Source organism: Balaenoptera borealis (genome assembly GCF_965194805.1).
Source record: "Balaenoptera borealis genome assembly, chromosome: 1".
Classification (NCBI taxonomy): domain Eukaryota; kingdom Metazoa; phylum Chordata; class Mammalia; order Artiodactyla; family Balaenopteridae; genus Balaenoptera; species Balaenoptera borealis.
The window spans coordinates 125,612,713-125,639,953 of record NC_138860.1 but is presented as its reverse complement, the minus strand read 5'-3'; the positions used below and the strand labels follow the sequence as shown (position 1 = coordinate 125,639,953).

General features: G+C 34.7%; 1 protein-coding gene across 8 annotated transcripts in view; it reads right to left on the bottom strand.

Annotated features, from left to right (window-relative positions):
- Positions 1–2,263: 2,263 nt before the first annotated feature.
- ADGRL4 (adhesion G protein-coupled receptor L4) overlaps positions 2,264–27,241 on the bottom strand; it is a 128,093-nt gene continuing 103,115 nt past the window's right edge. For 2 of the 8 annotated variants that reach the window (XM_082355081.1, XM_082355076.1), the window contains 4 exons: positions 9,178–9,269; positions 7,429–7,597; positions 7,006–7,064; positions 2,264–5,230 (listed from right to left, as the gene is read on the bottom strand). In XM_082355081.1, the coding sequence (XP_082211207.1) occupies positions 5,158–5,230; positions 7,006–7,064; positions 7,429–7,597; positions 9,178–9,269 (393 nt within the window). In that variant the 3' untranslated portion in view covers positions 2,264–5,157. Of the gene's footprint in view, positions 7,065–7,428; positions 7,598–9,177; positions 9,270–24,507; positions 25,989–27,241 lie in introns of those variants that run through there. The other 6 variants (XM_082355083.1, XM_082355080.1, XM_082355079.1 and 3 more) reach the window with 5 other exon arrangements.

Sequence of the window (27,241 nt, the reverse complement as noted above, 5' to 3'; positions counted from 1 at the left end):
CTTTAGCTTATCAACATGGGTCCACATCCATCATAAGAAAAAAAATAACCGTTGGCATTGGGTATTTTTAACAACAAAACCAAGCCACATAGCATGGAGAACATTACTCCTGAAAGATACTGAAGTCTTCCAATGTATTATTGCATTAATCCAGATTGCATACCAGCTGTGCAATTTATGGTCCATCCTTAGTATGGAATATTATTCAGTCACTTAAAAGGAATGAATGAACTATAACCATTAGCTTTCCACGTGATAATAGAGATGCTTTTAAAATGTGATCTAATATGAATGATTTGAATATGATGATATGAACAGGTAGAAAAAAATGGAAGAATATATACCAACTAGTTAAAATAAATTGCCTGGTTGGGGGTGTAAGTGGGCATAGGGGTTAGGAATAAATGTGCAGAGAAAGGGCAGCAAAGCAAAGAGGAAAGAAGAAAAATACTTCACATTAAAACATATGAAATACACATTTCAAATTGCATATGCGTGTAGAAGAGACATGTTAAAAAAGAATGTCATACTTCCTCTATACCCAGAAGAACATAATTGTAAACAGGAATATTATCCTTATATGATATGAGTTTATAGCTAAGGAACAGTGGAGTATGCTCTAGACTGAGAGGCAGAAATTTTGGGTATGAATCCAGTCGCTTTAACTTCCTATCTGAGAGAGTCTGAGCAAGTTCCTCAGAGTTTCCATGGGGGAGCAGAAGGGGCTATGACTTTCAGTTTAAACACTGATTTTTCAATTTCCTAGCTGTGTGACACTGAGCACTTTTCACATTAAAAAATGAGGATAAAATTTCATATATTATTGTAAGAATTAAATGAGATCACACAATTGAAATCTGTATCAAATTTCAGGAAGAAGTCTTTTTTTCCCTTTAAATGCCATCTTCCAGTTATTTCTCTCATATCTGTAGTCTAAAACCTAAAAGTTTTAAGTTTGAACACTGCACGATGACTTAACAACCCCTATTAAATGCTATGTTATTTCGTACACTTTGTAAGTGCTATAGTTGTAGTGACTGGGGAAATTAATATGCACCAAATTGATCTGAGAGGCTTCATACTAGGGGTCTTGAATCATGGGCAGAATTTGCACGGGAGAAGACATTCTAGGTAGCAGAAAAATCTGAACAATAGGTACTCTTTCTGATCCATACTGAATCAATAATTCACGTTCTCCTCAAAGATTTCATGTTGGAAAAATTAGAGGATAATCTTGGTACATAGAAAAGGCTCATATCTTGTAAGTCATTGAAGATGGGTGCAATAACTTTAAATATATGGAAAATTAAGAAATGCAGGGTTATCATTTAATTGGGGGGGGCATTGAATTAAAAAGGACTGAAGAAATGATGCCATCATCAAATGAGTATATATAGACTGTTGGTTATGCCTAGCATGAAGATTGTGGAGTATTTGCTTAGAGACTTTCTCGTACGTTTTTTAATTGCTATATTGTGTGTAAATATATTTTTCCTAACCACAGTGTAATCAATCAACTAACAGAGTTTTTAATTAGGGGATTATAGTGTCTCCAGTTAATAACAAGTTTTTACACAGTAAGGGAATTTATCTTACACTTCTTTCGGGTCCATTCATCTCATTGTTTGAGACCCACCTTAAAGTATTAAGTTCTTTGATTAAATCCCTTGAAATACTATAACCCTTCTCCCAACCCCAGCTGCTCATGAAGAAGAGTTTGCAAATTAATATTTATTAATGAATTTGTGATACATTTTAGAGGTTGAGGAGACTGAATCTCAAATCCTAATATTTATTCCTCTCACTATCAAATGAAGAAGTGGTACGTGAGGAATAACAGCCAAATGGAAAATAAAGCACTACTTTATTACTTCTTTGGCAACTTCCTTACAAATCCCCAAAGATCTTCCCTGGAAAAACTGAGTTGAAGCCATGTTACGAGCTCAAGGCTACATTGGTAGCCTAATTCCTCTCCCTGCTCCACTTCATCAATTTGAGATTGCTGGGCCATCTCTTCTACCTAAACTGCATGACGTTAGAGATAAGCATGGAGGGCTTTACCTGAGAAAACTGGCTCACCCAATATGCTTCCAGTATGGAGTATCTAAAGCAAAAGAACAAAAGCCAGGCTGTTCAGGGAGTCCAGACTCTCTTATCACATCAACCACATGGTCACAAAACAGAAGAAGGCAGTGACATTGATTCACGAAGCAAAAAAGAAAAGGTATCTGCCTTAAAGGAAGAATGTAACTTGGTACCATGAATATCTTTTTTTTTTTTTCACACACACACACTATATTTTATTTTTACAAGAGATAAATAGACTGACACCAAGCATTGTACATGGATGACCACAACAAAAGCAACAATGATTGCAATTACCAAACATGAAACACACTCCTACTATGTCATAATATTGACATTCAGTTCAGTAATCCTCCACTGTAACAGCTCCTTTACTTTGCAGTGAAAATTGATTTGTATATTCTTTGCCTCTGAGTCCTTGTTGGATTTTTTTTTTTTTTAATTCAGACAGAAAGTCACAAAAATTATACTCATCCTCATCAGTTCACTCAGTCCCATGTAATTAATTTTTTTTTTTCATCTTGATCTTTTGTTAGCACTTTTATGAGTTCATCAGTTTTTCATTAGAGTTCTGAAAATTCAGTTCTGCTTATTCATTCAGTTCAGCAGTACAGTCAGTTACCAGAAACCTGTACTTGTCAGAGTCTTTTCCATGAATTTCTTAAAGATGAAACCCTTTTATAGGAACATATTTGCAATAGCATCAGAGTACACACAGAACTGTCTGTAAATGACAAAAGACTTAAAAATGACCACAGTTAAAAATTTGATGAAAGTTCATAATAATGCAGTTGACAAGAAAATTAGTTATTTCTGAGATATACATTTTAAGGTAATAACTAGGATTATGACTTATAACATTATACCAGAACATATAAGATTTTTAGAAATTTCATGTAATGTCTGAAACATTTATATTAACATATTTCCATACAAATAACCCAATGAAAGTTTAGTATTAGTTGTTTTGTTTGTTTGTTTTTTTATACTGCAGGTTCTTATTAGGCATCAATTTTATACACATCAGTGTATACATGTCAATCCCAATAGCCCAATTCAGCACAACACCATCCCCACCCCACCGCAGTTTTCCCCCCTTGGTGTCCATATGTCCGTTCTCTACATCTGTGTCTCAACCTCTGCCCTGCAAACTGGCTCATCTGTACCATTTTTCTAGGTTCCACATACATGCGTTAATATACGATATTTGTTTTTCTCTTTCTGACTTACTTCACTCTGTATGACAGTCTCTAGATCCATACACTTCTCAACAAATGACTCAATTTCGTTCCTTTTTATGGCTGAGTAATATTCCATTGTATATATGTACCACAACTTCTTTATCCATTCGTCTGTTGATGGGCATTTAGGTTGCTTCCATGACCTGGCTATTGTAAATTGTGCTGCAATGAACATTCGGGTGCATGTGTCTTTTTGAATTACGGCTTTCTCTGGGTATATGCCCAGTAGTGGGATTGCTGGGTCATATGGTAATTCTATTTTCAGTTTTTTAAGGAACCTCCATATTGTTCTCCATAGTGGCTGTATCAATTTACATTCCCACCAACAGTGCAAGAGGGTTCCCTTTTCTCCACACCCTCTCCAGCATTTGTTTGTAGATTTTCTGATGATGCCCATTCTAACAGGAGTGAGGTGATACCTCATTGTAGTTTTGATTTGCATTTCTCTAATAATTAGTGATGTTGAGCATCTTTTCATGTGCTTCGTGGCCGTCTGTATGTCTCCTTTGGAGAAATGTCTATTTAGGTCTTCTGCCCATTTTTGGATTGGGGTGTTTGTTTCTTTAATATTGAGCTGAATGAGCTGTTTATATATTTTGAGCTCGGGATAAATAATTGCAATACAATGTGATAAATGTTAAAATAGGTAAGTACTGGATGGAATGATGACACAAAAGTAGAGGTGATTAATTCCTTGTGTGAAACCAGAAAGGCTTCATAGAGAAAGATACATTAGGTATAAGCAGATGTTTGTCATAGTAATGGTGATAACAAGGAGGAAGCTTCAGAAATAGGGGATTTGGTAAACCATAGAAAGTCTTGGGAAAGATAAACAGTTTAGCAGAACTGAAGAAACTCATAGGGCAAACGTGAGAACCAGGGGGGTAGGTTCTCTTTATCTCACAGACTTTGAGTGGTTTTAAATTTTTTTAATGTTAATTAAGTGTGTGGTGTGTGGGTGTTTGAAGGTGTGGGTGATGTCCACACCGTGGGGCAGTGTCACTTGGGGATGGGGTGAGCCCCCAGACAGCGGGTCACCCTGGGTCCTGCTGAGGCAGAGCTGCAGGGCCTCTGGGGACACGGCTTCATTGCACTCCTCCACCTGAGGGCTCGGGACCCGCACATTGAAAGTGTGTTTCCAGCAGCTGTATGTACTTTTGTATGTACTTTTCAGTTCAGCATCTTAACACATTCCTGTCATCGTAATGTTCATTTTTGTATTTTTTAAACTGAGCCCAGTGAAAACCTTTTTTGAGCTCTTTTTCTTGTTGATTATAAAAACAGGGGGCAAGTGCTATGAGGCATTTATGCAATAAATATATATTTATACGTGTGCACACACCTGTTTTTTTCTTTTTTTAAAAAAAGAGAGATCCTTACCTAGTAAAAAGGTAAGTGAGCAGTTATGAGAAGGTCTGAAATCTCATACTAAAGAATACAGGTTTCACCCAATGATGTCTATGGGAGGGTTCGTGAAAACAAGATTCAGGATTTAAGGTTTTCCCTACTGATATGAATACGTGCTTATATCTAAAGATGTTATTATGTACATATTTCCATAGTATTAGTTCCTATAGTTGCTGTAACAAATTATCAAAAAATATCAATAATCTTGTGACAAATTAACAACAAACTTGGTGGCTTAAAACAATATACATTTATTGTTCTACAGTTTTAGAGGTTAGAAGTCCAAACTGGGTCTCCCTGGGCTAAAACAAAAGTACAGCAGGGCTGACTTCCTTCTAGGAGCTCTGCGGGAGAATCCATTTCCTTGCCTTTCTCAGCTTACAGGAGCTGCCCACGTTCCTTGGCTTGTGGATTGTTTCCATCTTCAAAGCCAGCAATGTATGGTTGAGTATGCCTCGTATGGCACTGCTTTAACAGGCTCCCTCTTCTGCCTCCATCTTTTGTTTATAAGGAAACTTGTGATTACATGGGACCAACCTGAAAAATCCAGGATAATTTCCTCACATCAAAGTTAGCGGACTAGCTGTTAGCTGGTTAATTCTCCTCTCCACGTAACCTAACATATTCATGTGTTCTGAGGATTAGGGTGTGGGCATTTTGGGAAGACCATTATTCTGCCCACCACACATAATTTGTATACATTGATTGAACAGATTACTTTTTTAGTATCTTATTCCAATAGCACTGTCCTATAATGATAATGATAATAATAGGTCATATAAGAGATCAAAAGATCAAATAAAAAGTTATCACAAATACTCTAAAAATGTTTAAGACATTGGCAGGCAACTCATCTTTCTTGAGAAATGCCTCAGCCAAGCAGTAGAAAGATTCATTCAGATATCATTTTATTTGTTAGAGTAAGATTTGACAGACTTCACTTGAAGAGCTGGAGAAATTAAGTTAAAATCACAACATTTAGTGTATTGGCACACTTTTACAGGTATGTGTAGAACAATTACATATTTTTTGAAGTAAAATCACTGCTTCTACTTTTTAATGAGAAAACTTGAAGATAGATAGAAGCCTTACATTTTAGCAGATATGCCATAATAGAGGAAAACTGTCAGAAAATAGATCCAGTGTGAAAGTTTATACAGTTCTCAGTGATTTCTTTGTTATAAATAACATTTTTAAATGTGTACTTTTCTGAACAGAGAAAAATAGCAATTCACTTTATGAATACTTTCATATTTACAATGCCCTTTTAAAAATAGTAAGTTAAAAGAGAATATTGTGATGTGAACTACAATATTTCTAAAATTAAAAAAAAATAAAGAACTCAAATATGCTAGTCTAATGAGATACAATATTTTTCACTACACTGAAAGGTTATGGAACAGAGTACTTCAGGTTTATATACACAATTTTTACATTTACAGGCATGAACAATATTATATTTTGACACATTTATGTACTACTGAATAAGCATTTGAAGTCACAATCTGTGAAATAAGTATAGAAAGAGCATATACCTCATTCTGATGTTAACCTAAAAACAGAACAGAAATGTTTAGTTTTTTTTTTTTGTGAAGTTTTGTGTTTTTATAGAATATTAGAATAGAAAATGGATACAACAAATACAGGTCTAAGTTGTTTCGGTAGAAATTTAAAAGTCCAGAACAATTCACGGAATGGTAAGATGTGTTTATTCAATTCTTTGTTTTATCTCTAATTTCCCATCTAGTTTACAAAACAACGAACTTGCTCAAAATATGTCTCATTGTTACAACCGTCATTCCCTTTTTACTGTTTCATATTCTACCTCTTCATTCTCTTATGTTCCACTTTCTGTAACGGAGCTCATTACCAAGGTGATAGGGTACTAGTTTCAAAGGCAACATGAATCAAGAAAATATCAAGCCAGTGGTTTCCTTCAGGACATTCATATATTTTTTGTGTTAGAAAGAAAATCTTTCCTTGGGTGCAGTGATATCACTCTGAGAAACCAATTACTTTCCAAATATCTGCAATACTATTTTTGACATAGCTAACTAAGTCATGTAGGAAAGCTTACTATAGCTATATGGTACATAATTTTATCTCATATTATCTACAGTTCTTACACAGTAAACAGAAAAATGGACTTAAGATATTTGATTAGTATTAATAATTGGACAATTTGTTTGAGTCCTTTTTACACACTGGCCATCCACAGCTTGGCTTTTTTATTTCTGTGTAGCAATAATGACCCATAGTTCTCTCTGTTTACCTCAAACATCCGAAGCAACAAGGGACATTTTTGAACAATCTATAATATTCTTCTTGGATCTAAAAAAAAAGAAAAAGAAGAAAGTAAGAAATGTGAAACATAATTGTAACAATCACATCAAATTATTTTCAAATCACAATAAACTGTTATATTTGGTTTTCTAAATTATTGTTGCTTTCTGATGATCTGTCAGAATACGCTCAAGTGAATATAAGCTGTATTTATACTCCTACTAGCAAGTTTTTTAAACGCACATTTCCCTATGAACAGCTAAGCCTTCTGATTATTTTGACACTAAAATGTACTGCACTTAGGCAATAAAGGCACAAGTCATAAATCTACGAGAATGAGAATTTTTATCAATTTGGTAACTGATGCTACATAAATATGCTATAAGGTTGACAAAAGTAACAAATTGCTTACCTTTCTAGATAAAACACACAGGAATAAGAAGATGAACATCCCCTGGAAGGCGTTGCTGATGGTGAAGAGGTAAGCTGTCACCACCGATGCATGTACAACGTGGAGCACCCCAAAGATCCAGGTGGTGCCAAGGAGGAACAGGAGAGCAAGGGCTCCTCTTGCACAAGACCTAGAACAAATTTGCAACGTTCCAGCTAAGAAAGCTATGCATACTTAACATATCCTCAAATTCCTCAAATTAGGTGGGAAGTCAGATTTTGAATAACCAAGAAATCTTCGGTAAAGACCACCAACAATTTTGAAACTGACAAATTATGCTACAGTTGCATGGGACGGGCTAGGGTATACTAGTGCACCGTGGCTGGGATGTGCTTCCAAATTCAAGGCAGCATTTTTAAAATCTGGTATTTTTCAAGGAATTTCCTTAATCTTAAAATATTTTCATCTGTGTGTAGGCTTTGATCTCAAATCTAATGTTGCAGGAACTCCCAAAGGTAAGACAGATAGCTGTTAGGAAGTATTCTCCCTGAGAAACCTTGAAGAGTATACCATGTGGATTTAGGTCAGCACATGGGCAGGACATCAAAGGATACTTCTGCTTTCCTTTCAGGCTTAGTAGAGAACATGTAAAATATAAAACAAGATTTTTTTTTTTTTTTTGCTTTTGCAATACAGTTACCTCAAAGTAAATTCATGTTAGAATGCTGATTTCTTAACAAATACAGGCACATACTCACTTTTACACATTTTCAACTTATTGCCTGTGACTATGGGTAAAACAATATTCAATCCTGCTCACTGAGGACACTGCCTTGAAAATGAGGCAACTAATACTTATTTTCTCATTCATTCTTTTTTTTTAAACATCTTTATTGGAGTATAATTGCTTTACAATGGTGTGTTAGTTTCTGCTTTATAACAAAGCGAGTCAGTTATACATATACATATGTTCCCATATCTCTTCCCTCTTGCGTCTCCCTCCCTCCCACCCTCCCTATCCCACCCCTCTAGGTGGTCACAGAGCACCAGCTGATCTCCCTGTGCTATGCGGCTGCTTCCCACTAGCTATCCTCATTCATTCTTAGTACAATCATTCTTTACTGTAGAAGATGTTTCTGCAGTGTACCACAGAAAATCAGTCATTCTCAACTTTATTAAAGCCAGCAAACTACATGTAACTATGAATGGTGAGGAGTAAAAGAAAGTAATCAATCAAACATTTGCTAAATCCTAACTATAAATCTTGTGCAAGATATTGAAACTACAGGAGTGTTCCCAAGAGATCCAAACGTCAGTTGTTTCTAATGTTCCCTACAGTACACTTCAGTTTTTCCTGAACAAACCATTTTCAAGGTCTCAATAAATCAGTTTTAAAGGGAGGGAGCTGAGGAAAAACCATGGCAGAATGCAAACTAGAAATCACAAGGCAGAAACACAGTTGCTAAGCGTTGAGAAATGCTTTGCAAAAGAAGATCACTAAGGCCAACTTTTGTCTTAAAATGCAGTCATCATCTTTTCTTTCAAAGGGGAATATGTTCAAAAAGATTGCTTTACTTACCATTTAATCTGTGGTGATTATAGGCTTATTAAACATATTAAATACTATTTAGCAATACTATTTAGTATTTTAAATATGATGGGGGAAAGTGTGAAAAAATCATTTAAAAATTGTCCTTCCAAAAATTATTTCTACTTTAAGTTACTAAAGCATTTAATCACTAAAGAAAATACAGTTGAAGAAATACTTACCTTATGTTCTCATAGCAACTAACTTCTGGTTTCAACCCCGCAGTGTGACGAAAAACTTTGTATATGATAACTCCAAATGCCAAGAGATTAACCTGAGAACATAAATTAATTTCAACAGAGATAATTTTCATAGTAAACTAGATACATATAAAGGAAATAAACAAATAGCAAAGATATCAAATAAATAGAAACCAGTAAATCATGGCATTTTTATGTATATTAAGAAGTACAAACCCTCCGGTAGATGTTAGCAACCAAATATGTGGTTGATCTTTACAATATCACTGAAAATTGTCAGTACAAATCACAGTTAGTACAATTTGCCAGACTGTATTAAGCACTTGTTCAAGAACTTCTTCAGATGTTATAATCATGTCTACAGATTGATGAATTATCATCTTCTGCCAACAATATGGTTAATATACATATTAAGATAAATTTTGGTTGAAAAACTTTATGAACACTTGAGAAATCAAATTTTTGTTCATGAAATTGTGTGCTGTTTCTTTGAAAAGAAGTTTTAGTGATACTTCTGTCAATCCTTTGAAAATTTAAACTGGAAAAGAGAAATTGAAAGGAAATTTGAAAGCAACAAAACACCCATAATTTCTATTGTTAGAAAATGTTTGAATGTACTTTCTTTTGTATGGTTCATCTAGCTATCTCTCCTAATATTATGTTGAGATTTCCTTTCCCTAAATTTAATCTCATAAACTTTCAAAATATTAATCAGTGAAATATATGTTTAAAGGCATATGCATTTTGATAAACATTTATATTCTATTATATATATTCCACAATATCGGTTATATAGAATGCACAGAATTTTTACCCCTTCTAAAATGACTGCATTATGAAAAACTTCCTCTTATTTTCTTTCCTTTTCTTATACTTTTGGAGACTTGTAAGTCATATGTGCAGTGTCAGAGGATTAATTGAGCGGTATATTTTAAATGTATATCTATTTTAACATAAGCATACTAATAATTAAAAATATTAAAATTATAGAAATAATTTGTAGGTTAATCCTTTATTGAATATATTTTATTAATCCAAACAAATTTTTCAAAAGCCATTTTGTAACAACAGTAGCAAAGTGCAATATTTTAATTTTCAGCTAATTCTTATACTAGGATTTCAGAAATTTACAGAAAAATTCTGTTTTTTCTTCCATATTCTAAGGATTTTATATAGCTTCTAAAAATGAAATTTACTAGTTACTATTATAAAAAGCAGTATAAAATAATGGATCAGATAATTTCATGTTGTCATATCTCCATGGAGAGGTCCTTGAGAGAAACTCTTAGAGAAATATGGATCTAGTCCCTTCTTCCTGCTTCCAAATGGTTATTACTTCAATTATACGATTAATTAATTCTAATTACAGTAAGGTTTCTATACAAAGAAAGACTTCAGCAATTGCAGAGGGGAGATAAAATATATTTAAATTGATTCAGTTGACAAGTTTCGCCCTATTGTATGCTCAAATAACTAACTGAAATGACAATTTAATAATATTTAATTTTATAAATAGTCTCTGCTACTTATGAAAGAGAGATACATAGCATTTTCTCGGCTTCTATAGCTATAACTTCTTTAAATAAATTTGGTAACAACACTTGTATTTAATTTTATAAACATATATATGTTTTTTAAAATAATAAAAAGCATTAAAATTTGGTTAGCATAAATAATATAGTCAAAACATTATTGGTTTGAAAATCTTCAAAGAATTTTTATGAGGTGTTTATATTGAACTTGTTAACTCAACAGAAGAAGAGTTATTAGATAAAATAACTTTAAATGTTAAAATAATTGTTCACTAATGCATAAATTCTCTAAGTTAGTGATTTAAATTTATAATATTTATTAAATAAAGTTTCTTAAACTTCTGTTATTGATAAAACAAATTTGAAAAATAGTTGCTTATATTGTTATGGTTTCTCAGAAATGCATATACATTTTGGATATGCTTTTACATCATATGCTAAAATAGTGAAGAGTAAAAATGGAACATGCTTTATGGGTGATCTAGCTGTGGAAAGTACATGTTTTCTACATAAAAGGGAAAATGTTTACATACTTATAAAAACCAGGTGCTGCTAGACAAACAGGAGACAATTCTTAGTCCATAAACTTATATTTTCGCAATTGTTAGATAAAACAGATTAAAGCATTTTTATCAAAAGGTATTATGGTTTTATGCAATGAAAACAATCACAAATACATTGATTGTATTATCAATGACAATAATACAAATATATGGAGCTTTTTATTTGCATGTATTCAAAACATTTTATAAAGGGTCAACTAAGTGTCTGGCATATTGGTGAGGTCTGGGTATTAATGAACAAAACAGATGCTGCCCTTTGTTCTCATAAACTTATTGAGAAAATAGATAGTAAAAAAAAAATCATACAAATACTTACAATTCTACAAACTGTGAAAAATGCTATTAAGTCACAAATTTAGACTGTTAGGAGATGCAAAATGAAGGTGGGCTAGAATGAAGGTTTGGGAAGTATGTCTCTTAAGATTTAGCATTTTAAACCAGACGTGACGACTGATAATGCATTAGCAGATCAAAAATGAGGGAGAAAAGCATTCTGTGAAGCAAATGGCATAGAAAAAAGCCATGAGGCTTAAGAATATGGTATGCCTTTAAGGAATTACCAGCAGTGGTGGCTGAAGTGTAGTAAACATAGGGAAGGGTAGCGGGAGACAAGGTAGACAAAAGATGAAGAGTACTTAGATTTTATCTTAAATGCAAAGGTTTTTAAATTTATTCTTTCACTCAAGAATCACTTATGCACTATAGTCCTTTTCCTCAAGGAACTTACAGTACAGTGGAGGAGATGGCCAGTCAACAGGCAAGTACAACATTATTTAGGAAGTGCCATGCAGTTGCTTGCAGAGTAGAGTAGAAGGACACAGGTGATGATACCCTAATGTATGATTTCTAAGCCAGTCTTGAGTGACCAGTAGAGCCAAAGGAGTGAAACACAAAGAAAATAAGTGATTTGTCTGGATCTCAGTCGCTGGACCTGTCTATATATACTCACTGACTCAGGCTCAGTGGCTCCAAATAATATCCTTAGGCTCCATCTAACTTTTCTGCTTGGAAATCTAATGGGCATCATGAGTTAAAATGTCAAAAATTAAACTGCTATTCTTCTCTTAAAGAACCTATTTTTGTTGTAACATATCCCACCTCACGAAAAAAAAGTTATCTCATTTTCTAGCAGATCAAGTTTATTCATCAGCAAACCTTTCATCTCTACCTTCAAAACATATTCAGAATATGACCACCACTTACTGTCTTCACAGCTCTTATCCTGGAAGAGGCCACCATCATGCCTCTCCTGGGTTATTGCAAAAGCCTCCTAATTGGTCTCTCTGCTTGCATCCTTGCCTTCCTACAATCTTTTCTCATTACAGCAGAAAGATTGAGCCTTTTACAATGTAAGTCAGACCACTTCTCTAGTCGGAAGCCTCCAATGGCTTCCCATCTCAGAGTTAAACCTGAGGATCTCACAATAGATTCTAAGGTCTGAAATGATATACTTCTTCCCTCAAGTCCTACTTCTCTGTGCTTTGATCACTTCACTCCACTCACATTGGATTCTCTGTTCTTCCTCCAGCACACAAAGCATGACTTCAGGCCATTGCCCTTGCTGGACCTTTAGATATCCCCTTAGCTCATTCCCTCACCACCTCTGTTTAAATGCTCTTTACCTACCTACTGCCTCCCGGTGTACCTTTGTGAAAAACTGAAACCCAGATGATAAAATCAGACCCGAATTCAATTCCATGGAAATGCAGAGCATGATCGTACTCTTTACTGTTTTGGACAATGCAAATTCTGTATGTCAACATGTTCTTCCCTTGCTTTAGTCAGTAGGAAACTGACAAAGACTTTCCTTAATTAAACTGCAGTCAAGTTCCTCTGAGCCCTCTTCTCATCTAGGCTTCGACCCTGAGCTTCAGTGACATCCTTGCAGTGCCCAGTTTTAGCAAGAATCCTGCTGAATCAGCTTAGAGAGGATTTTTCCCACTCTTGATATGTGATCACTTTCAAATTCCTCATCTCCCATCCTTGATATCTGATCACCCTGGCCTGCCATTCAGTAACAAAGCTCTTAAAATAAGTTTAGCAAGAATTCTCCCTACACTTGATATCTCCTCTTAGTAGTTTTTCATCTGCCATCCCCACCCACTCCCTCACACATAACCTGTTCCTTGGCTGTAAATCCCCAGTTGCCCTTATTGTATTCAGAGTTGAGCTCAATCTCCCCTATTTTGATAGTTTTGACACCTCTCACAATAGTCTGGAATAAAGTCTTCCTTACCATTTTAACAAGTGTCAGAATAATTTTTTCCTTAACCAAACTCAGAGTCAAATCCAAGGTCATATTATAATATTCAGCAAATTTGGGATAACTGGAAAAACCTAAATTTACTCTTTTTACACTGCCTGCATTCTCTCTTTATCCATAAATATATAAGTTACTTTAAATTCTTTTTCTAATAGAGTAAAAAAAAAAAAAAAAAACAACTTAAACAAAGAATCAGTATCACCTAAAGGCACATGACTTGGCTTAGAGGTGGAGATTAAATTGAAACTATGCATTTTACATGGTACAGAAAAGTATCTTTTGGGAGGAAATGTTTTATGAAGTAATCATGAACAGTCTGAGATGGGATAAAAACAAAAGCTCAGAACAAGATTATGTAGAATTAAAAAGTATTTCTAATAATAAGAAATAGTTTGCAATTATTCCAGAAGTAATGACTTTGAGAACTGATAGAGAAATATCTGTATTTTAGGTTAAATAGCGGGGAAGATACTATTAACACTGTGTTTACAAGCAATGGCTACAGCAACAATAAAAAACTTGAATACTTCAGTAAGTCTTTAAAATGTAATATAAATCATTAATATTAATCTTAATTAGGAAAATGTTGCCTTTGAAATGATTCACACTTTTGCTCATTAGTGCTTACCTATGTGTGCTGATTTTATAAGCTGTGGTTCCCTTATTACTTATCTCTAACGTTAGTGTCACAAAAAAGCACAGGGGCTAATTAATGACTTGTGAATCAACAAAGTCATTCATTATCATTTTTGTCTCAATTTTTAAAATACAGTTGTAGTTTGTCAACCAGGAGTCCATAATACTTTTCTAGGAATAAACAGGACAAGGACATTACATGGCAAACATAAGAACTCTGAAATTCATTGCTGTACTTTAGATTACAGAAGAGAATGAAAATAGCTGTGGAAAAAAAATCGTTCAAAGCCCTGGAAGCTTAAAATCAGTTCCCTTGCTTCATCTTAAGGGATGTTTATCTACACAGAGATTTGTTTCTTCACTTCATTGATACATGCAGTTACTTCAAAGTTTGGCCCACATGCTTGACAGAGTGCATTAAAAATTTTTAAGTGCCTTAGTTTTTTAAACTAGAAATTTAAATAGATGGGCTGGTGAGAGAGCGAGAGCTAATTCTGAAAGATGTAGACCTACAGGTACATTCAACCCAAGGGCTTCAAATTCAGACTTCAGAATAAAGCATCCCAATCAGTCATTTTTTTTCTTAGTCTTTTTCTCAATAATTGATGAAGCCATCTATATGCTGATGTCAGATCTCACCAGAAAGAATGAGAAAATTTCTCTTACAGCACTTTTAGTCTCATGCTTTAATTTTTCATATATGTCAAACAGGATCTGGTTCATTTAAGAATGTGTCATGATCACAACTGCTATATCCTTTCAAATAGTTTTATTACCTTTAAATTAACTGGCCTAGAACAAAACTGATTCTGCCATGGACAAAAGGTGGGTTTCTACTGGCTTACCAAGAGGCCATAAAAAAAGACCCATTCTCAATCCCTAGGCCACTGCAGAGATGGCTGAGTAGCTTTTAATTTAAGCTTTAAAGTGAAAAGATATAATCTATTAAATAAAAAAAATTATCTACTAGCTAGATTGGAATTAAGTACTTAGAGTTTTGTCTTCTGTCTGATTTTTTAAAAATTATTTCCCAGTTGGAATCACTTCTTTACATGCCTTAGTTACAGTATATTCATATAGTATTGGGGTACATGGTAAGTGGAATAATATGCCCCTTCCAAAAAAAAATGTCTACACCCTAACATCTGGGACCCTGTGAATATAGCAAAAGGGATTTTACAGATAGAATTAAAGTTATAATTCTATCCTTAGGCTAGAAAGACTTTAGGATAAGAAAGTTATCCTGGATAAAATAAGGGCTCAATGTAAATATGTGAGCCCTTAAAAACGAAAGAGGAAGGCAGAAAAGATTCAGCAGAGATGCCACAGAAGGCAGGAGAGATGAGGCATAAGTGAAGGTCTGAGAGACAGAAGACCAAGCGGACCATGTGTCAGGAGATGTGGGAGGCTTTACCGATTGAGACTGACCTCTGTCTAACAGTCAGCAAAGAAATCAATCCCATGAAACTGAATTTGGCCAACAATCTGAATAAACACAGACACAAATTCTCTCCCAAAGCCTCCAGAAGAGCTGATGCCTTGATTTTAGCCCAGTGAGACTCTGAGCGGAGGAATCAGCTGAGCTGCACTGTACCCAGACCTCTGACCTACCGCACTGTGAACTCACAGAGTTGTGGTGTTTTAAGCCACTAAGTTTGCAATAATTTGTTATGACAGCATTAGAACACTAATACAGGGTGTTTCTATTGCTAATTATATAGGTATAGATATGAAACACCCTATAATTACAGTGTTTCTTATTTTTAAAATAAAAAATTTAAATCCAGCTTAAAATAAATATTAATTTATCAATAACTCAAATATTATGGATGTTCCAGATATTTGATGGGTAGTCAATTATATGAAAGCACTTATTATTTGTGAATTCTGCTTCTGTGTTTCCTAAAATAAAAAGATCAAGACAAGTTATAACTTGTAAAAGACTTCCTTTCCAGCAAGTCATAAATGCAGTTTGTACTTTCAGGTACCTGTCACATTTTCTTCATTATAATACCTGCCTTTATAGGCCTTTCTCATAGTGCTGCCAGATTAGTAAATAAAAATATAGGATGCCAGTTAAAGTTGAATTTCAGATAAACAACAAATTAATTTTTTAGTATAAGTATGTTCCATACAATATTGGGGACATGCTTATGCTTAAAAAATAATTTGTTGTTTATCTGAAAGTCAAAGTATGTGGGCATTCGGAGGTTTGTTTGACAACTCTGACTTCTTAGCTTTCAAGTTATTTTCACATCTGATCTTTTTAATACTCTGAGGACACTGACTTCTTAGTAGAAAACCCCAAGGACATTATCCTCTCGATGAAGGCTGATCTATAACTGTTTGAAAAGAGATCTCAAAAGAAGAGGGGGTAAATTTTCAGAAGTTGCAAACATTGTGGAGCCTGAACATATGTGTATGTGCTAAGACTGATAAAATACCCTTAAGGTATATAGTGGCTGAAAGCACATATAAAAGGTTTGAGCCCAGTAAAGAATACACCCAGGCTCGGCAGAACTCCCCCTGGAAAGCCCAAGATCTGCATGGTGAGGCTGTGCCAGGAAGCAAGGGATTGGGTTGGCACCTGTTAAAAACCTTTTGCTAATAAATTAATATGTAGAAACTAAATTTCCAAAGTTTAGATGCGAAATTGCCTTAATATAAATTTAGGGAAAACCCACAGAAATTATGATGCCACCGTGTTTGTTGACCTTTTGTCAGAATTGTGGAGTGGAATAACTTTTCCCTTACATATACCTCCATGACACTGCTAGGAAGCATTTCTCTCCTAACATCACAAGCCTCATCGTGTTTAACATTCCCGAGGCTCAGAACTGAGCAGCTTGGGAATATCTACAGAGCTAAGAGATGCTCCTCTCCTGAAATTATTAGCACCTGGCTCAGGAGGGTGTAGACTACAGAGAAATGGGAATGTAGTCTACAAATTATATGAAAAAAAAGTAATCTGAAACATCTTGAAACATCTGAAACAATCTGAAAACAACATATTTAAGTAGGTTCTAAATATCATGAGAGGAGAGTATACCTCATAGATTACTCTGGGGTATTAACAGTATTCCTGATACTTGACTAATCAATCTCTTGAGGTTTACACTTTAAAACACAGCAATACTCTCCTACCAGGCCTTGACTGCTCGGATATACAATTGGATGAATAGTTGTTCTGGTATAAAATAGCATTTTTCATGTACTCAATAACTACTATAAAATTGAGGCTCAAATCAATAACAAAAATAATAATAACTAATATTTATTGAGTGTTTTCTATGTGCCAGACACTATTCCAAGTTTTCCTTATTTATTCGTTTATTTAACCCTCACATGAACTTTACGGGGTAAGTTTTCTTAGTCTTCTTAATATTATTGTTACAGATGGTCCCTGATTTACCATGGTTTGATTTAGGATTTTTCGACTTTATGGTGGTGTGAAAGTGATATGCATTCAGTAGAAACCGTACTTCAAATTTTGAATTTTGGTTTTTCCTGGTCTTGTGATATATGGTATGATATTCTCTTGATGTTGGGCAGCAGCAGCGAGCCTCAGCTCCCAGTCAGCACTGCTGTCACCAGGGTAAACAACCAGTACACTGACAAATATCTGTACCCATACAACCACTCTGTTTTTCACTTTCAGTACAGTATGCAATAAATTACATGAGATATTCAACACTTTATTATAAAATAGACTTTGTGTTAAAATATTTGCCCAATTGTAGGCTAATGTAATTGTTCTGAGCATGTTTAAGGTAGGCTAGGCTAAGCTATGATGTTCAAAGGGTTGGCTGTATTAGATGCATTTTGACTTAGGATGGGTTTACTGAGCCATAACCCCACTGTAAGTCGAGTAAGATCTGCATCATTACATTTATTTCACACTTATGGCAACAGAGGCATAGAGAAGTTAAATAATTGGCCCAAAGTGAAACAGTTAGGATGCAGCAGAGCCAAGATTCATACCTAGTAGATAAATTCTACAGTTTATGCTCCTAAGAACTCTGCAAAACTACCAAACTACAGATGAAGGATAGGTAAAGAGAAGTTAAATTGACATCTAAAAGTTTAAGAATTTGTTTAGACATTTATTTATTTTGACTACTAATAGTAACTTTATTTTAGAAACGGTTAAAAGTAGAAGAGGAAACCATTAATGAGTAGTGACTTGGTTAGCTATTAGGCGTTAGTGTTCATTGAACTTAGTCAAGAAACCAGTAACACTGAACAGGATGTAGTGTTTTATGCCAATGATCCCCTAATGGAGACACCTGCCTTCTGTTCTCTGTGGTCAAGGATCTAAGAAAGTGACAGTTTTTCCTGTGCTGGTCAATAACAAAGCTTTATATCCTTTAGAGTTCAAATATGGTTATTGGGTTCATGTCAGTGGTCTAAGTGGAATGCAAAATAATCTATTGTTGCACAGGAAAAACACATTCGAATTCCTATTGATATTTTTCCAAGGAAAAATTAAGGTTTACTACTTAAAATACAGTGGACACTGGTGCCCTCACTTTTTCTACATCACATGTCACACGTCAGATATAAGCCATTGGGAGGGATAAGTGCTTGTTACCAAAGGTAGCGGAGTCCCCCCTTCCCCCGCCCCACCCTTTGTTATCGTTCAGCCTCCTGCAGTGTATGGTATGTGTACCTGCTAGGTGGATTTCCAGATCGCATTATGTAGTTTAATAAAGTAACCCTAATAAAATGAAAAAAGTAAGATCTAATGTCTCCAAGTGCACTTTGGATTAAAATGAATACTGCTAAAGTATACACGAAGGAGAAAATGACACAACTGACTTTTTTCCTACTCCTAGAGTGAGTTATTTGCCAGACAAGTTGCAAGTCCCTGTAAGTCAGTCAAGTTAAAATCCACAAATGGATTCAAATTCCAACTCTGACATTTATTTACTTAATTCCTTGTATTGCACGTTCCTTGTCTGTAAAATATGGATAATATTAATACTTATTTCACTGGGTTTTTGCATGTATTAAATTACATAATTAATGTAAAGTACTTAGAATAGTGTTCAATATATACATTCCCAACAAACATCAATTATTATCACTAATAGTTATTAATTCATATGGAAAGATGTTATTCCAAATTGTCTCAAATATTTGAAGTGTCTAACAATAAATACAGTGAATATTTATTAACAATTGGATAAGCATTATTTTGTGTCATAGTCTCACTGGACCTATAAATAGCACCTTAAAAAAACAGAACTTTTATCTGTCAGTCTTTATTTTAGGCAATATGTCTTCAACAGAAAGTTTAAGATCTTTTTTTCCACTTTCAGGATTTTCCTCTAAAATAATGTCAGGAAAATAAATACTTAGATATAATTCAACAATAAGTCAATTCTTTATTGTTCATGTAAACAATTTCTCATTTTTGTTAAAACTCCTCTAGGGTAGAATTGAAATTTCAGGGTCAAAATCTAGCTATCTTTAAGAATTTTATAGAAAAGGAAGGAGTAACTGTATTTCAAAGGGCAATCAATATATAAAATTATCAGATACCTTAATATAAGAAATATATTCTTAATAAATCAATATGATATTCTAGGATATTTTATGGGAGAGGACAGTTATCTCTTCTTACATTACTCTAGTGTAGAACAGGGATTAGCATACTTTTTCTGTAAAGGGCCAGATAGTAAATAGTTTAGATTTTGAGGGCCATATGGTCTCTATCATAACTACTCAATTCTTCCGACCATTAAAACAGCCTTACAAGAATATACAGTGAAGAAAAGACAGCCTCTTCAATAAATGGTGCTGGGAAAACTGGAGAGCTACATGTAAAAGAATGAAATTAGAACACTTCCTAACACCATACACAAAAATAAACTCAAAATGGATTAAAGACCTAAATGTAAGGCCAGACACTATCAAACTCTTAGAGGAAAACATAGGCGGAACACTCTATGACATAAATCACAGCAAGATCCTTTTTGACCCACCTGCTAGAGAAATGAAAATAAAAACAAAAATAAACAAATGGGACCTAATAAAACTTAAAAGCTTTTGCACAGCAAAGAAAACCATAAACAAGACAAAAAGACAACCCTCAGAATGGGAGAAAATATTTGCAAATGAAGCAACTGACAAAGGATTAACCTCCAAAATTTACAAGCAGCTCATGCAGTTCAATATCAAAAAAACAAACAACCCAATCCAAAAATGGGCAGAAGACCTAAATAGACATTTCCCCAAAGAAGATATACAGATTGCCAACAAACACATGAAAGAATGCTCAACATCATTAATCATTAGAGAAATGCAAATCAAAACTACAGTGAGATATCACCTCACACCGGTCAGAATGACCATCATCAAAAAATCTACAAACAATAAATGCTGTAGAGGGTGTGGAGAAAAGGGAACCCTCTTTCACTGTTGATGGGAATGTAAATTGATACAGACACTACGGAGAACAGTATGGAGGGTCCTTCAAAAATTAAAAATAGAACTACCATATGACCCAGCAATCCCACTACTGGGCATATACCCTGAGGAAACCATAATTCAAAAAGAGTCATGTATCACAGTGTTCATTGAAGCTCTATTTACAATAGCCAGGACATGGAAGCAACCTAAGTGTCCATTGACAGATGAATGGATAAAGAAGATGTGGCACATATATACAATGGAATATTACTCGGCCATAAAAAGAAACGAAACTGAGTTAATTGTAGTGAGGTGGATGGACCTAGAGTCTGTCATACAGAGTGAAGTAAGTCAGAAAGAGAAAAACAAATACCATATTTGTACCATATACAAATACCAAATACCATAATACATATATATGGAATCTAAAAAACAAACAAAAAAATGGCCATGAAGAACGTAGGGGCAAGATGACAATAAAGACACAGACCTACTAGAGAACGGACTTGAGGATATGGGGAGGGGGAAGGGTAAGCTGGGACAAAGTGAGAGAGTGTCAGGGACATATATACACTACCAAATGTAAAATAGATAGCTAGTGGGAAGCAGCCGCATAGCACAGGGAGATCAGCTCGGTGCTTTGTGACCACCTAGAGGGGTGGGATAGGGAGGGTGGGAGGGAGGAAGATGCAAGAGGGAAGAGATATGGGGATATATGTATATGTATAACTGATTCACTTTGTTATAAAGCAGAAACTAACACACCATTGTAAAGCAATTATACTCCAATAAAGATGTTAAAAAAAAAACACACCAGCCTTAGACAATACTGAAACAAATGAATGTGACTGTGTCCCCCAGAAACTTTATTTATTAAAACAGGCTATGGCTATTGTAGACTCCTGGTCTAGATTCCAAGATCCATAAGGGTAAGGACTTTTTAATATTTTATTCACTGATGTATTCCCAAGGTATAGCACAAAGTCTGACATATAAAAGATGCTCAATAAACATTTGTTGAATGAATAAGAGGATGAAGGGTGGTATACCCCAATCCAGATATCCTTAATCGCTTATGTAAAGGAACATTCAACCATTAATCTGACTAAACATTTAAAAAATTATATTTTGTTACATCTTGCATCTTGCAGATTTTGACAAAACAATATCTCACTAGAAATCTATAATCTGTAGATAGATATACCAATGGAAAATGAGAGAAATAGTTATCAAAGTATAATGACCTTCTAGGAATAATTTTGAGAAAAGGGAAAGAATTAAGTTACATCTCCTTTATTTTATGAATGGATACCTTGGGATATATGCAACATTTTGCATCTAACAGAAACCACAGACCTATGGACTTTATGAGGTATATTCGTTAATCAGACTTGGGCACACAAAAGTCTTAATCAACAAGTGGGCAGAAAACTGCCTCATTAGGAAAATATCTTCCCACATCCCCCCTGAGGTAATAGTTAAATAATTGATCTATTTTATTATGGTTAAAATTCCATAGCAATATATAATCATCTTATGAATTAAAAAAAATATTCACACTTCATATTTTTAACATGTTTCCATTAGGAATATTTTAATAGCTGGATATTTTCAATGTTTGAAAGAATAATTTACTAGTCTCCAAACAGAATTAAAAGGTGGAGAGAACTAGAAATTTATAAACACGAAGGGTAAAGCGGCCTCCATGGGTGTAAGTGAATTTCATGAGCTTGTTTTTATGGCTGGTTTCAACTGCAGATGGTTACAAGCCATAGAAAGATACTAGAAAACAAAGGTGAAGGAGAAAAACTATATGTGAAGAGTATTTACAACAATTGTTCGATTTAACATGACAATGAAAACTGAATAATGCAAGGAAAAATGTTCCTCATATATGCTTGCTGTATAAAATGAGGATAGAGGTTAGTAACAGTTAAAAAGTTTATACAAACATATAAATCATTAAGCTGTTACTTAGCATCTGATAGAACTTTAACAATTAAATTCAAAGATGTATCTAGTTATCACTATAAAAGATAAAAATAGAAGAAGGACATAAGACTGTCCCCCAAATTATTAAAAGTTTTCCTTTTTTAACTTTTAAAGGATGTTTTTATCTTTTTAATTTTGTTTCTTTTTTTTTAAACAGTAACTCTGTATATAGAGTTGGCATTGCTATCCTCATGTACATTAGAAATCCAGGGCATAGAAAGGACTCCATAATATGTGCTTTTTACTAATCATACTACTTTTTAAAAACTCTGACATTATTTGGCTAGGACCTCATTTTATTCAGTTAAACCTAAAATGCCAATGAAGATAGATCTAGGTAGATAGATAGATATAGCCATTATTCCTAAGGTGAAAAGAAATAAAGTAAAAAAGAGAATGAAATAATGCCATTTGCAGCAACATGGATGGACCTAGAGATTGTCATACTAAGCGAAGTAAGCCAGACAGAGAAAGACAAATATACGATATCGATTATATGTGGAATCTAAAAAAAATAAAAGATACACATGAACTTATTTACAAAACAGAAAGAGACACACACACAGAAAACAAATTTATGGGGGGGCGGATAAATTAGGAGGTTGGGATTAACATATACACACTACTATATATAAAATAGATAATCAACAAGGACCTACTATATAGAACAGGGAACTATACTCAATGTTTTGTAACAACCTATAAAGGAAAATAATCTGAGTATATACAAATATACATATATATAATATATGTATAACTGAATCACTGTGCTGTACACCTGAAACACGACATTGAAAATCAACTATATTTCAATTAAAAAAGTGATATGCTATAATGACTTCTTCACATGTTATCTCTTCTGAGACGTCTTCCCAAAATAACCCCATTTCCACGATGATGATTTCTTTCTTTAAATTTCCTTTGGGGAAAAGAATTAACATTTTTGACTAACTACTGTACTTGGTGCGTCATTTATTTATTCATCCAACAATATTACTTGAGTGATTACTACTCGGCAAACCTCAAGGATAATATAGTGAGAGGAAAATCCATAAGGTTTTACTCTTATAGAGCTTACAGTCTCCTGGGGGAGACAGATACGAATCAGTTATTGATCAGTCATTCAAACTAACACCCGTGTAATTATAAATGGAGGAAAGTCTTCAAAAAGAAAAAAAAAAAAAAAGGGCTTCTTTGTAGGCATATAACAAAAAGATTCATTAGAGACCAGTGAGTCAGGGATGACTTTCCTCAGAAAGCGCTGTTTGAATTGATATCTGAAAGGAGTTAACTGGATGAAGGACAGACAGAGGAAAGCTACGAGGAGTGTTTCAGTGTGGAGGTGCTGAGATGGGCAGCTACATAGAACTTCTGAGAAGCTATAAAGCAGCCAATGTTACTGAAACACAAAAGCCCGTGGGAGGGTCATGAGAGATGCGGCTGATCGGCAGACAGGGGCCAGAGCATGCAGTGCCTGCAAGGGGCAGCGTCCACTTTATCCCTGTTTGCTGAGGCCCAGTATTTGTCACTTCTGTTGCCCAGTGTTCTGCTCAGTTTAGAATTTACTTGAGTTTTTTCTTTGCTTTCATCTTATTAAGATAAGCTCGGGGGCTTCCCTGGTGGCGCAGTGGTTGAGAATCTGCCTGCCAATGCAGGGGACACGGGTTCGAGCCCTGCTCTGGGAAGATCCCACATGCCGCGGAGCAGCTGGGCCCGTGAGCCACAATTACTGAGCCTGCGCGTCTGGAGCCTGTGCTCTGCAGCAAGAGAGGCCGCGATAGCGAGAGGCCCGCGCATCGCAATGAAGAGTGGCCCCCGCTTGCCCCAACTAGAGAAAGCCCTCGCACAGAAACGGGGACCCAACACAGCCATAAATAATAAATAAATAAATAAAACAAAATAAAAGACAAAACTGTAGAAAAAAAAAAAAAAAAGATAAGCTCGGATATGTTGGGCAAGCTCCACCTCCAGCTTCTGCCATGGCTCCTGGGGTACCGTGTGAGAATCACGTGTGTAGTGACCATTCTAACTTCCAAATGTGCCTAAATATGGAAGATAACCAGCAATATGTCACCTCTTTCTGGACCTTATCCAGATATGATGTAAGCATCACCTTTCACCCAAATACGCTCAGGCACAAGTGGCTAGGGACAGCCACCTCCTTCGTGTATCGGGGTAGTGGAAGAAGGATTCAAAACGTCTATCATTGTGAATCTATTATTATCATTCAGAATGTCTATCAGGCACGTGGTGCTCTGTTCCAAATAAGTGTTACTCTGTAGGAAAAAAATTACTTTTGAAAATAGCTTTTTGAATAGAGCTGTTTTATAGGTCCACCAATACAGTGAAACCAATTTCAAGTATTTTTTTATTACCTACATTTCACTTTCAGAAAGGTCCTGATTTTGACGATAAATAACCTAATAGGTCACTCTTATCCTCGGCTTTGTTAAAAGTTTTAGACTTGACCCCAGGAGCAATGTAAAGCCATGAAAGATGTAAACAGGGGGTGAAGAAATGTTCAGCTTTGCTTTTCCAAGATGTTACCTCAAGCTTACCGAAGTGTTGTCTTAGAGTTGTCTGTGTATACATGTCCACCTGATACACTGTTTGGGAGCAAGGTCTCTCCACTTACATCTCCTCAGTTTCTAGCACAGCCTTAACTGGGGCTTTAATATTTGATAAAATTTTGACCTATTCTGAAACATTCAAAGTATTGTACTCATTTTTTCCCAGGTTATTTTTTCTTTTCATACTCCCTGTACTTTTATTTTGATTTAATACTACCTATACTGATAGTGTTAGTTAAAAAAATCATATGGACTTTCCAAAGAATTCAAAAGAACAAATTATTTTTTCTAAAGAAAATAAATCTGCTAATTAGAAGTATGGAATTAAGGACAATTAAAAATGGCTGAAACACCAAATTTACCTTTCAGCTTTTTCTTGATGGGAGAAAAACTGAAAAAGGAATTTGAGCAATTAGATGTCATACAGGACATTGAAAATTGCTTACTGATGAATATCAATTAAAAGAACAGTAAACATCCAGACTATCTGTATTCCATATACTGATCTATAGTCTGATATAGTCAGGATTTCAGGTAGGATTTTTTGATTAGTTGTTAGATATGCTTGGCAAGTATTTAGATAAAGCAATACAAAATGGGGAAAGAGACATCTATAGTAGACAAGATCTCCATCACTTTCAGTGAAAAATAATTTATTTTGACATCTTCACTAAGTAAAACAAAGAATTGAAAGTTCATGAATAATTTTTAGAAGGAATGCAGTTGCTGTTCTCTGACAACTCATCTTGAAACCATTTGTAGAATCTGGGAGATAGGAACAAGTTTTTCGTGGATCTAACAAAGATCTACTCCCTTCAGTCTCCTGGGCAAGGAAAGATGAAAGAATATATGACAGGGAAACAGCACAGAATGTAAACTTGGAAAGCATGAGCTTGCCTCTACCACTCAGTAGCTGGGTGATCCTGAGTAAATTGCTTAATCTCTATAAGCCTTAAAATAAGTTTCCACTTATTTAAAATACAGTCAGAATGGTGGCTCTTACCCAAATGAGTGTGAATGAATCTCTAATGAATAAAGGCTGTGCACTAACACTGAACAACTTGGGCTCTCTTTTTGAACAGAAACCACCAGGAGGCATGTTTTTTTCATCAGAAGGAATTGTAAATGTTCCTTTCTTGGGAAGCCCTGAAACTAGACACAACATTTTTATATGAGAAATAGAAATCAAGACAGAGCCACGCAGATAGTCCATTCTCTCAGAATGAGTATTTTATATTTTGCAGAGAGTACTGAAGGGGACAGAGGGACATGATAAATACTTACAGGGAAGATTAAATATTTTCAGACGTGTAGAACAAGAGCTCAGCAAATGCTAACAAAGACTGATTCAAATAAGGGCTCACTCTTTTTGCAGACCAGCTTGGGTAAGGACTCTGTGTTACACTAAGAGGATGAGCAGAAGTAAAAGAACGATCAGAATATGTAGTGTGCTCTTGGCTAAGGTTAAGGATTTTTATGTATTCTTACTGAGTAGTAGCTTGAAGATTTCGTATGTTAGCTACATAAGAATGTACATAATTTGCTTTAGTTTAACCAGTTCTCAAGGAATTGGTACACTTTAAAAAGCTATGAATAGTAGAACCCCCATAGGTATTTATAAATAGATAAGTCAAGATTATAGTTACTAGATCTAGTGAAAATCTAGTAAAATATTATCTCTTATTACATGCTATTACTACCTTAATTTCGATGTATTACCGAAGCTTTTGGGAAGATTAACTGAGATGCTAAAAGGGTTTTGTAAAGATTAAAAGACTACACAAACGTAAAGTGAATAATAATTCTAATTGACTGTCTTGCTCTTCCAACATCCCTAGTGTTTCCCTCTCACCATTGCATTATGTAACATCCCTCAATGTAAAGCTGCATTTATACAAAAATACCAGGGATGAATTTCACCTTGGCTGGTGAAATTCTAATTGAGCTGGTTATTTCTTATTGGGCTTGAGAGACCCAAGGGGTTTCTTTTTCAATATTTTTTTGGATCGATAATTTTTATGAAGTTATTCAAATTTTATGAAATTTTTTAGAACAAGTCCCAAGAAGATTATCTGT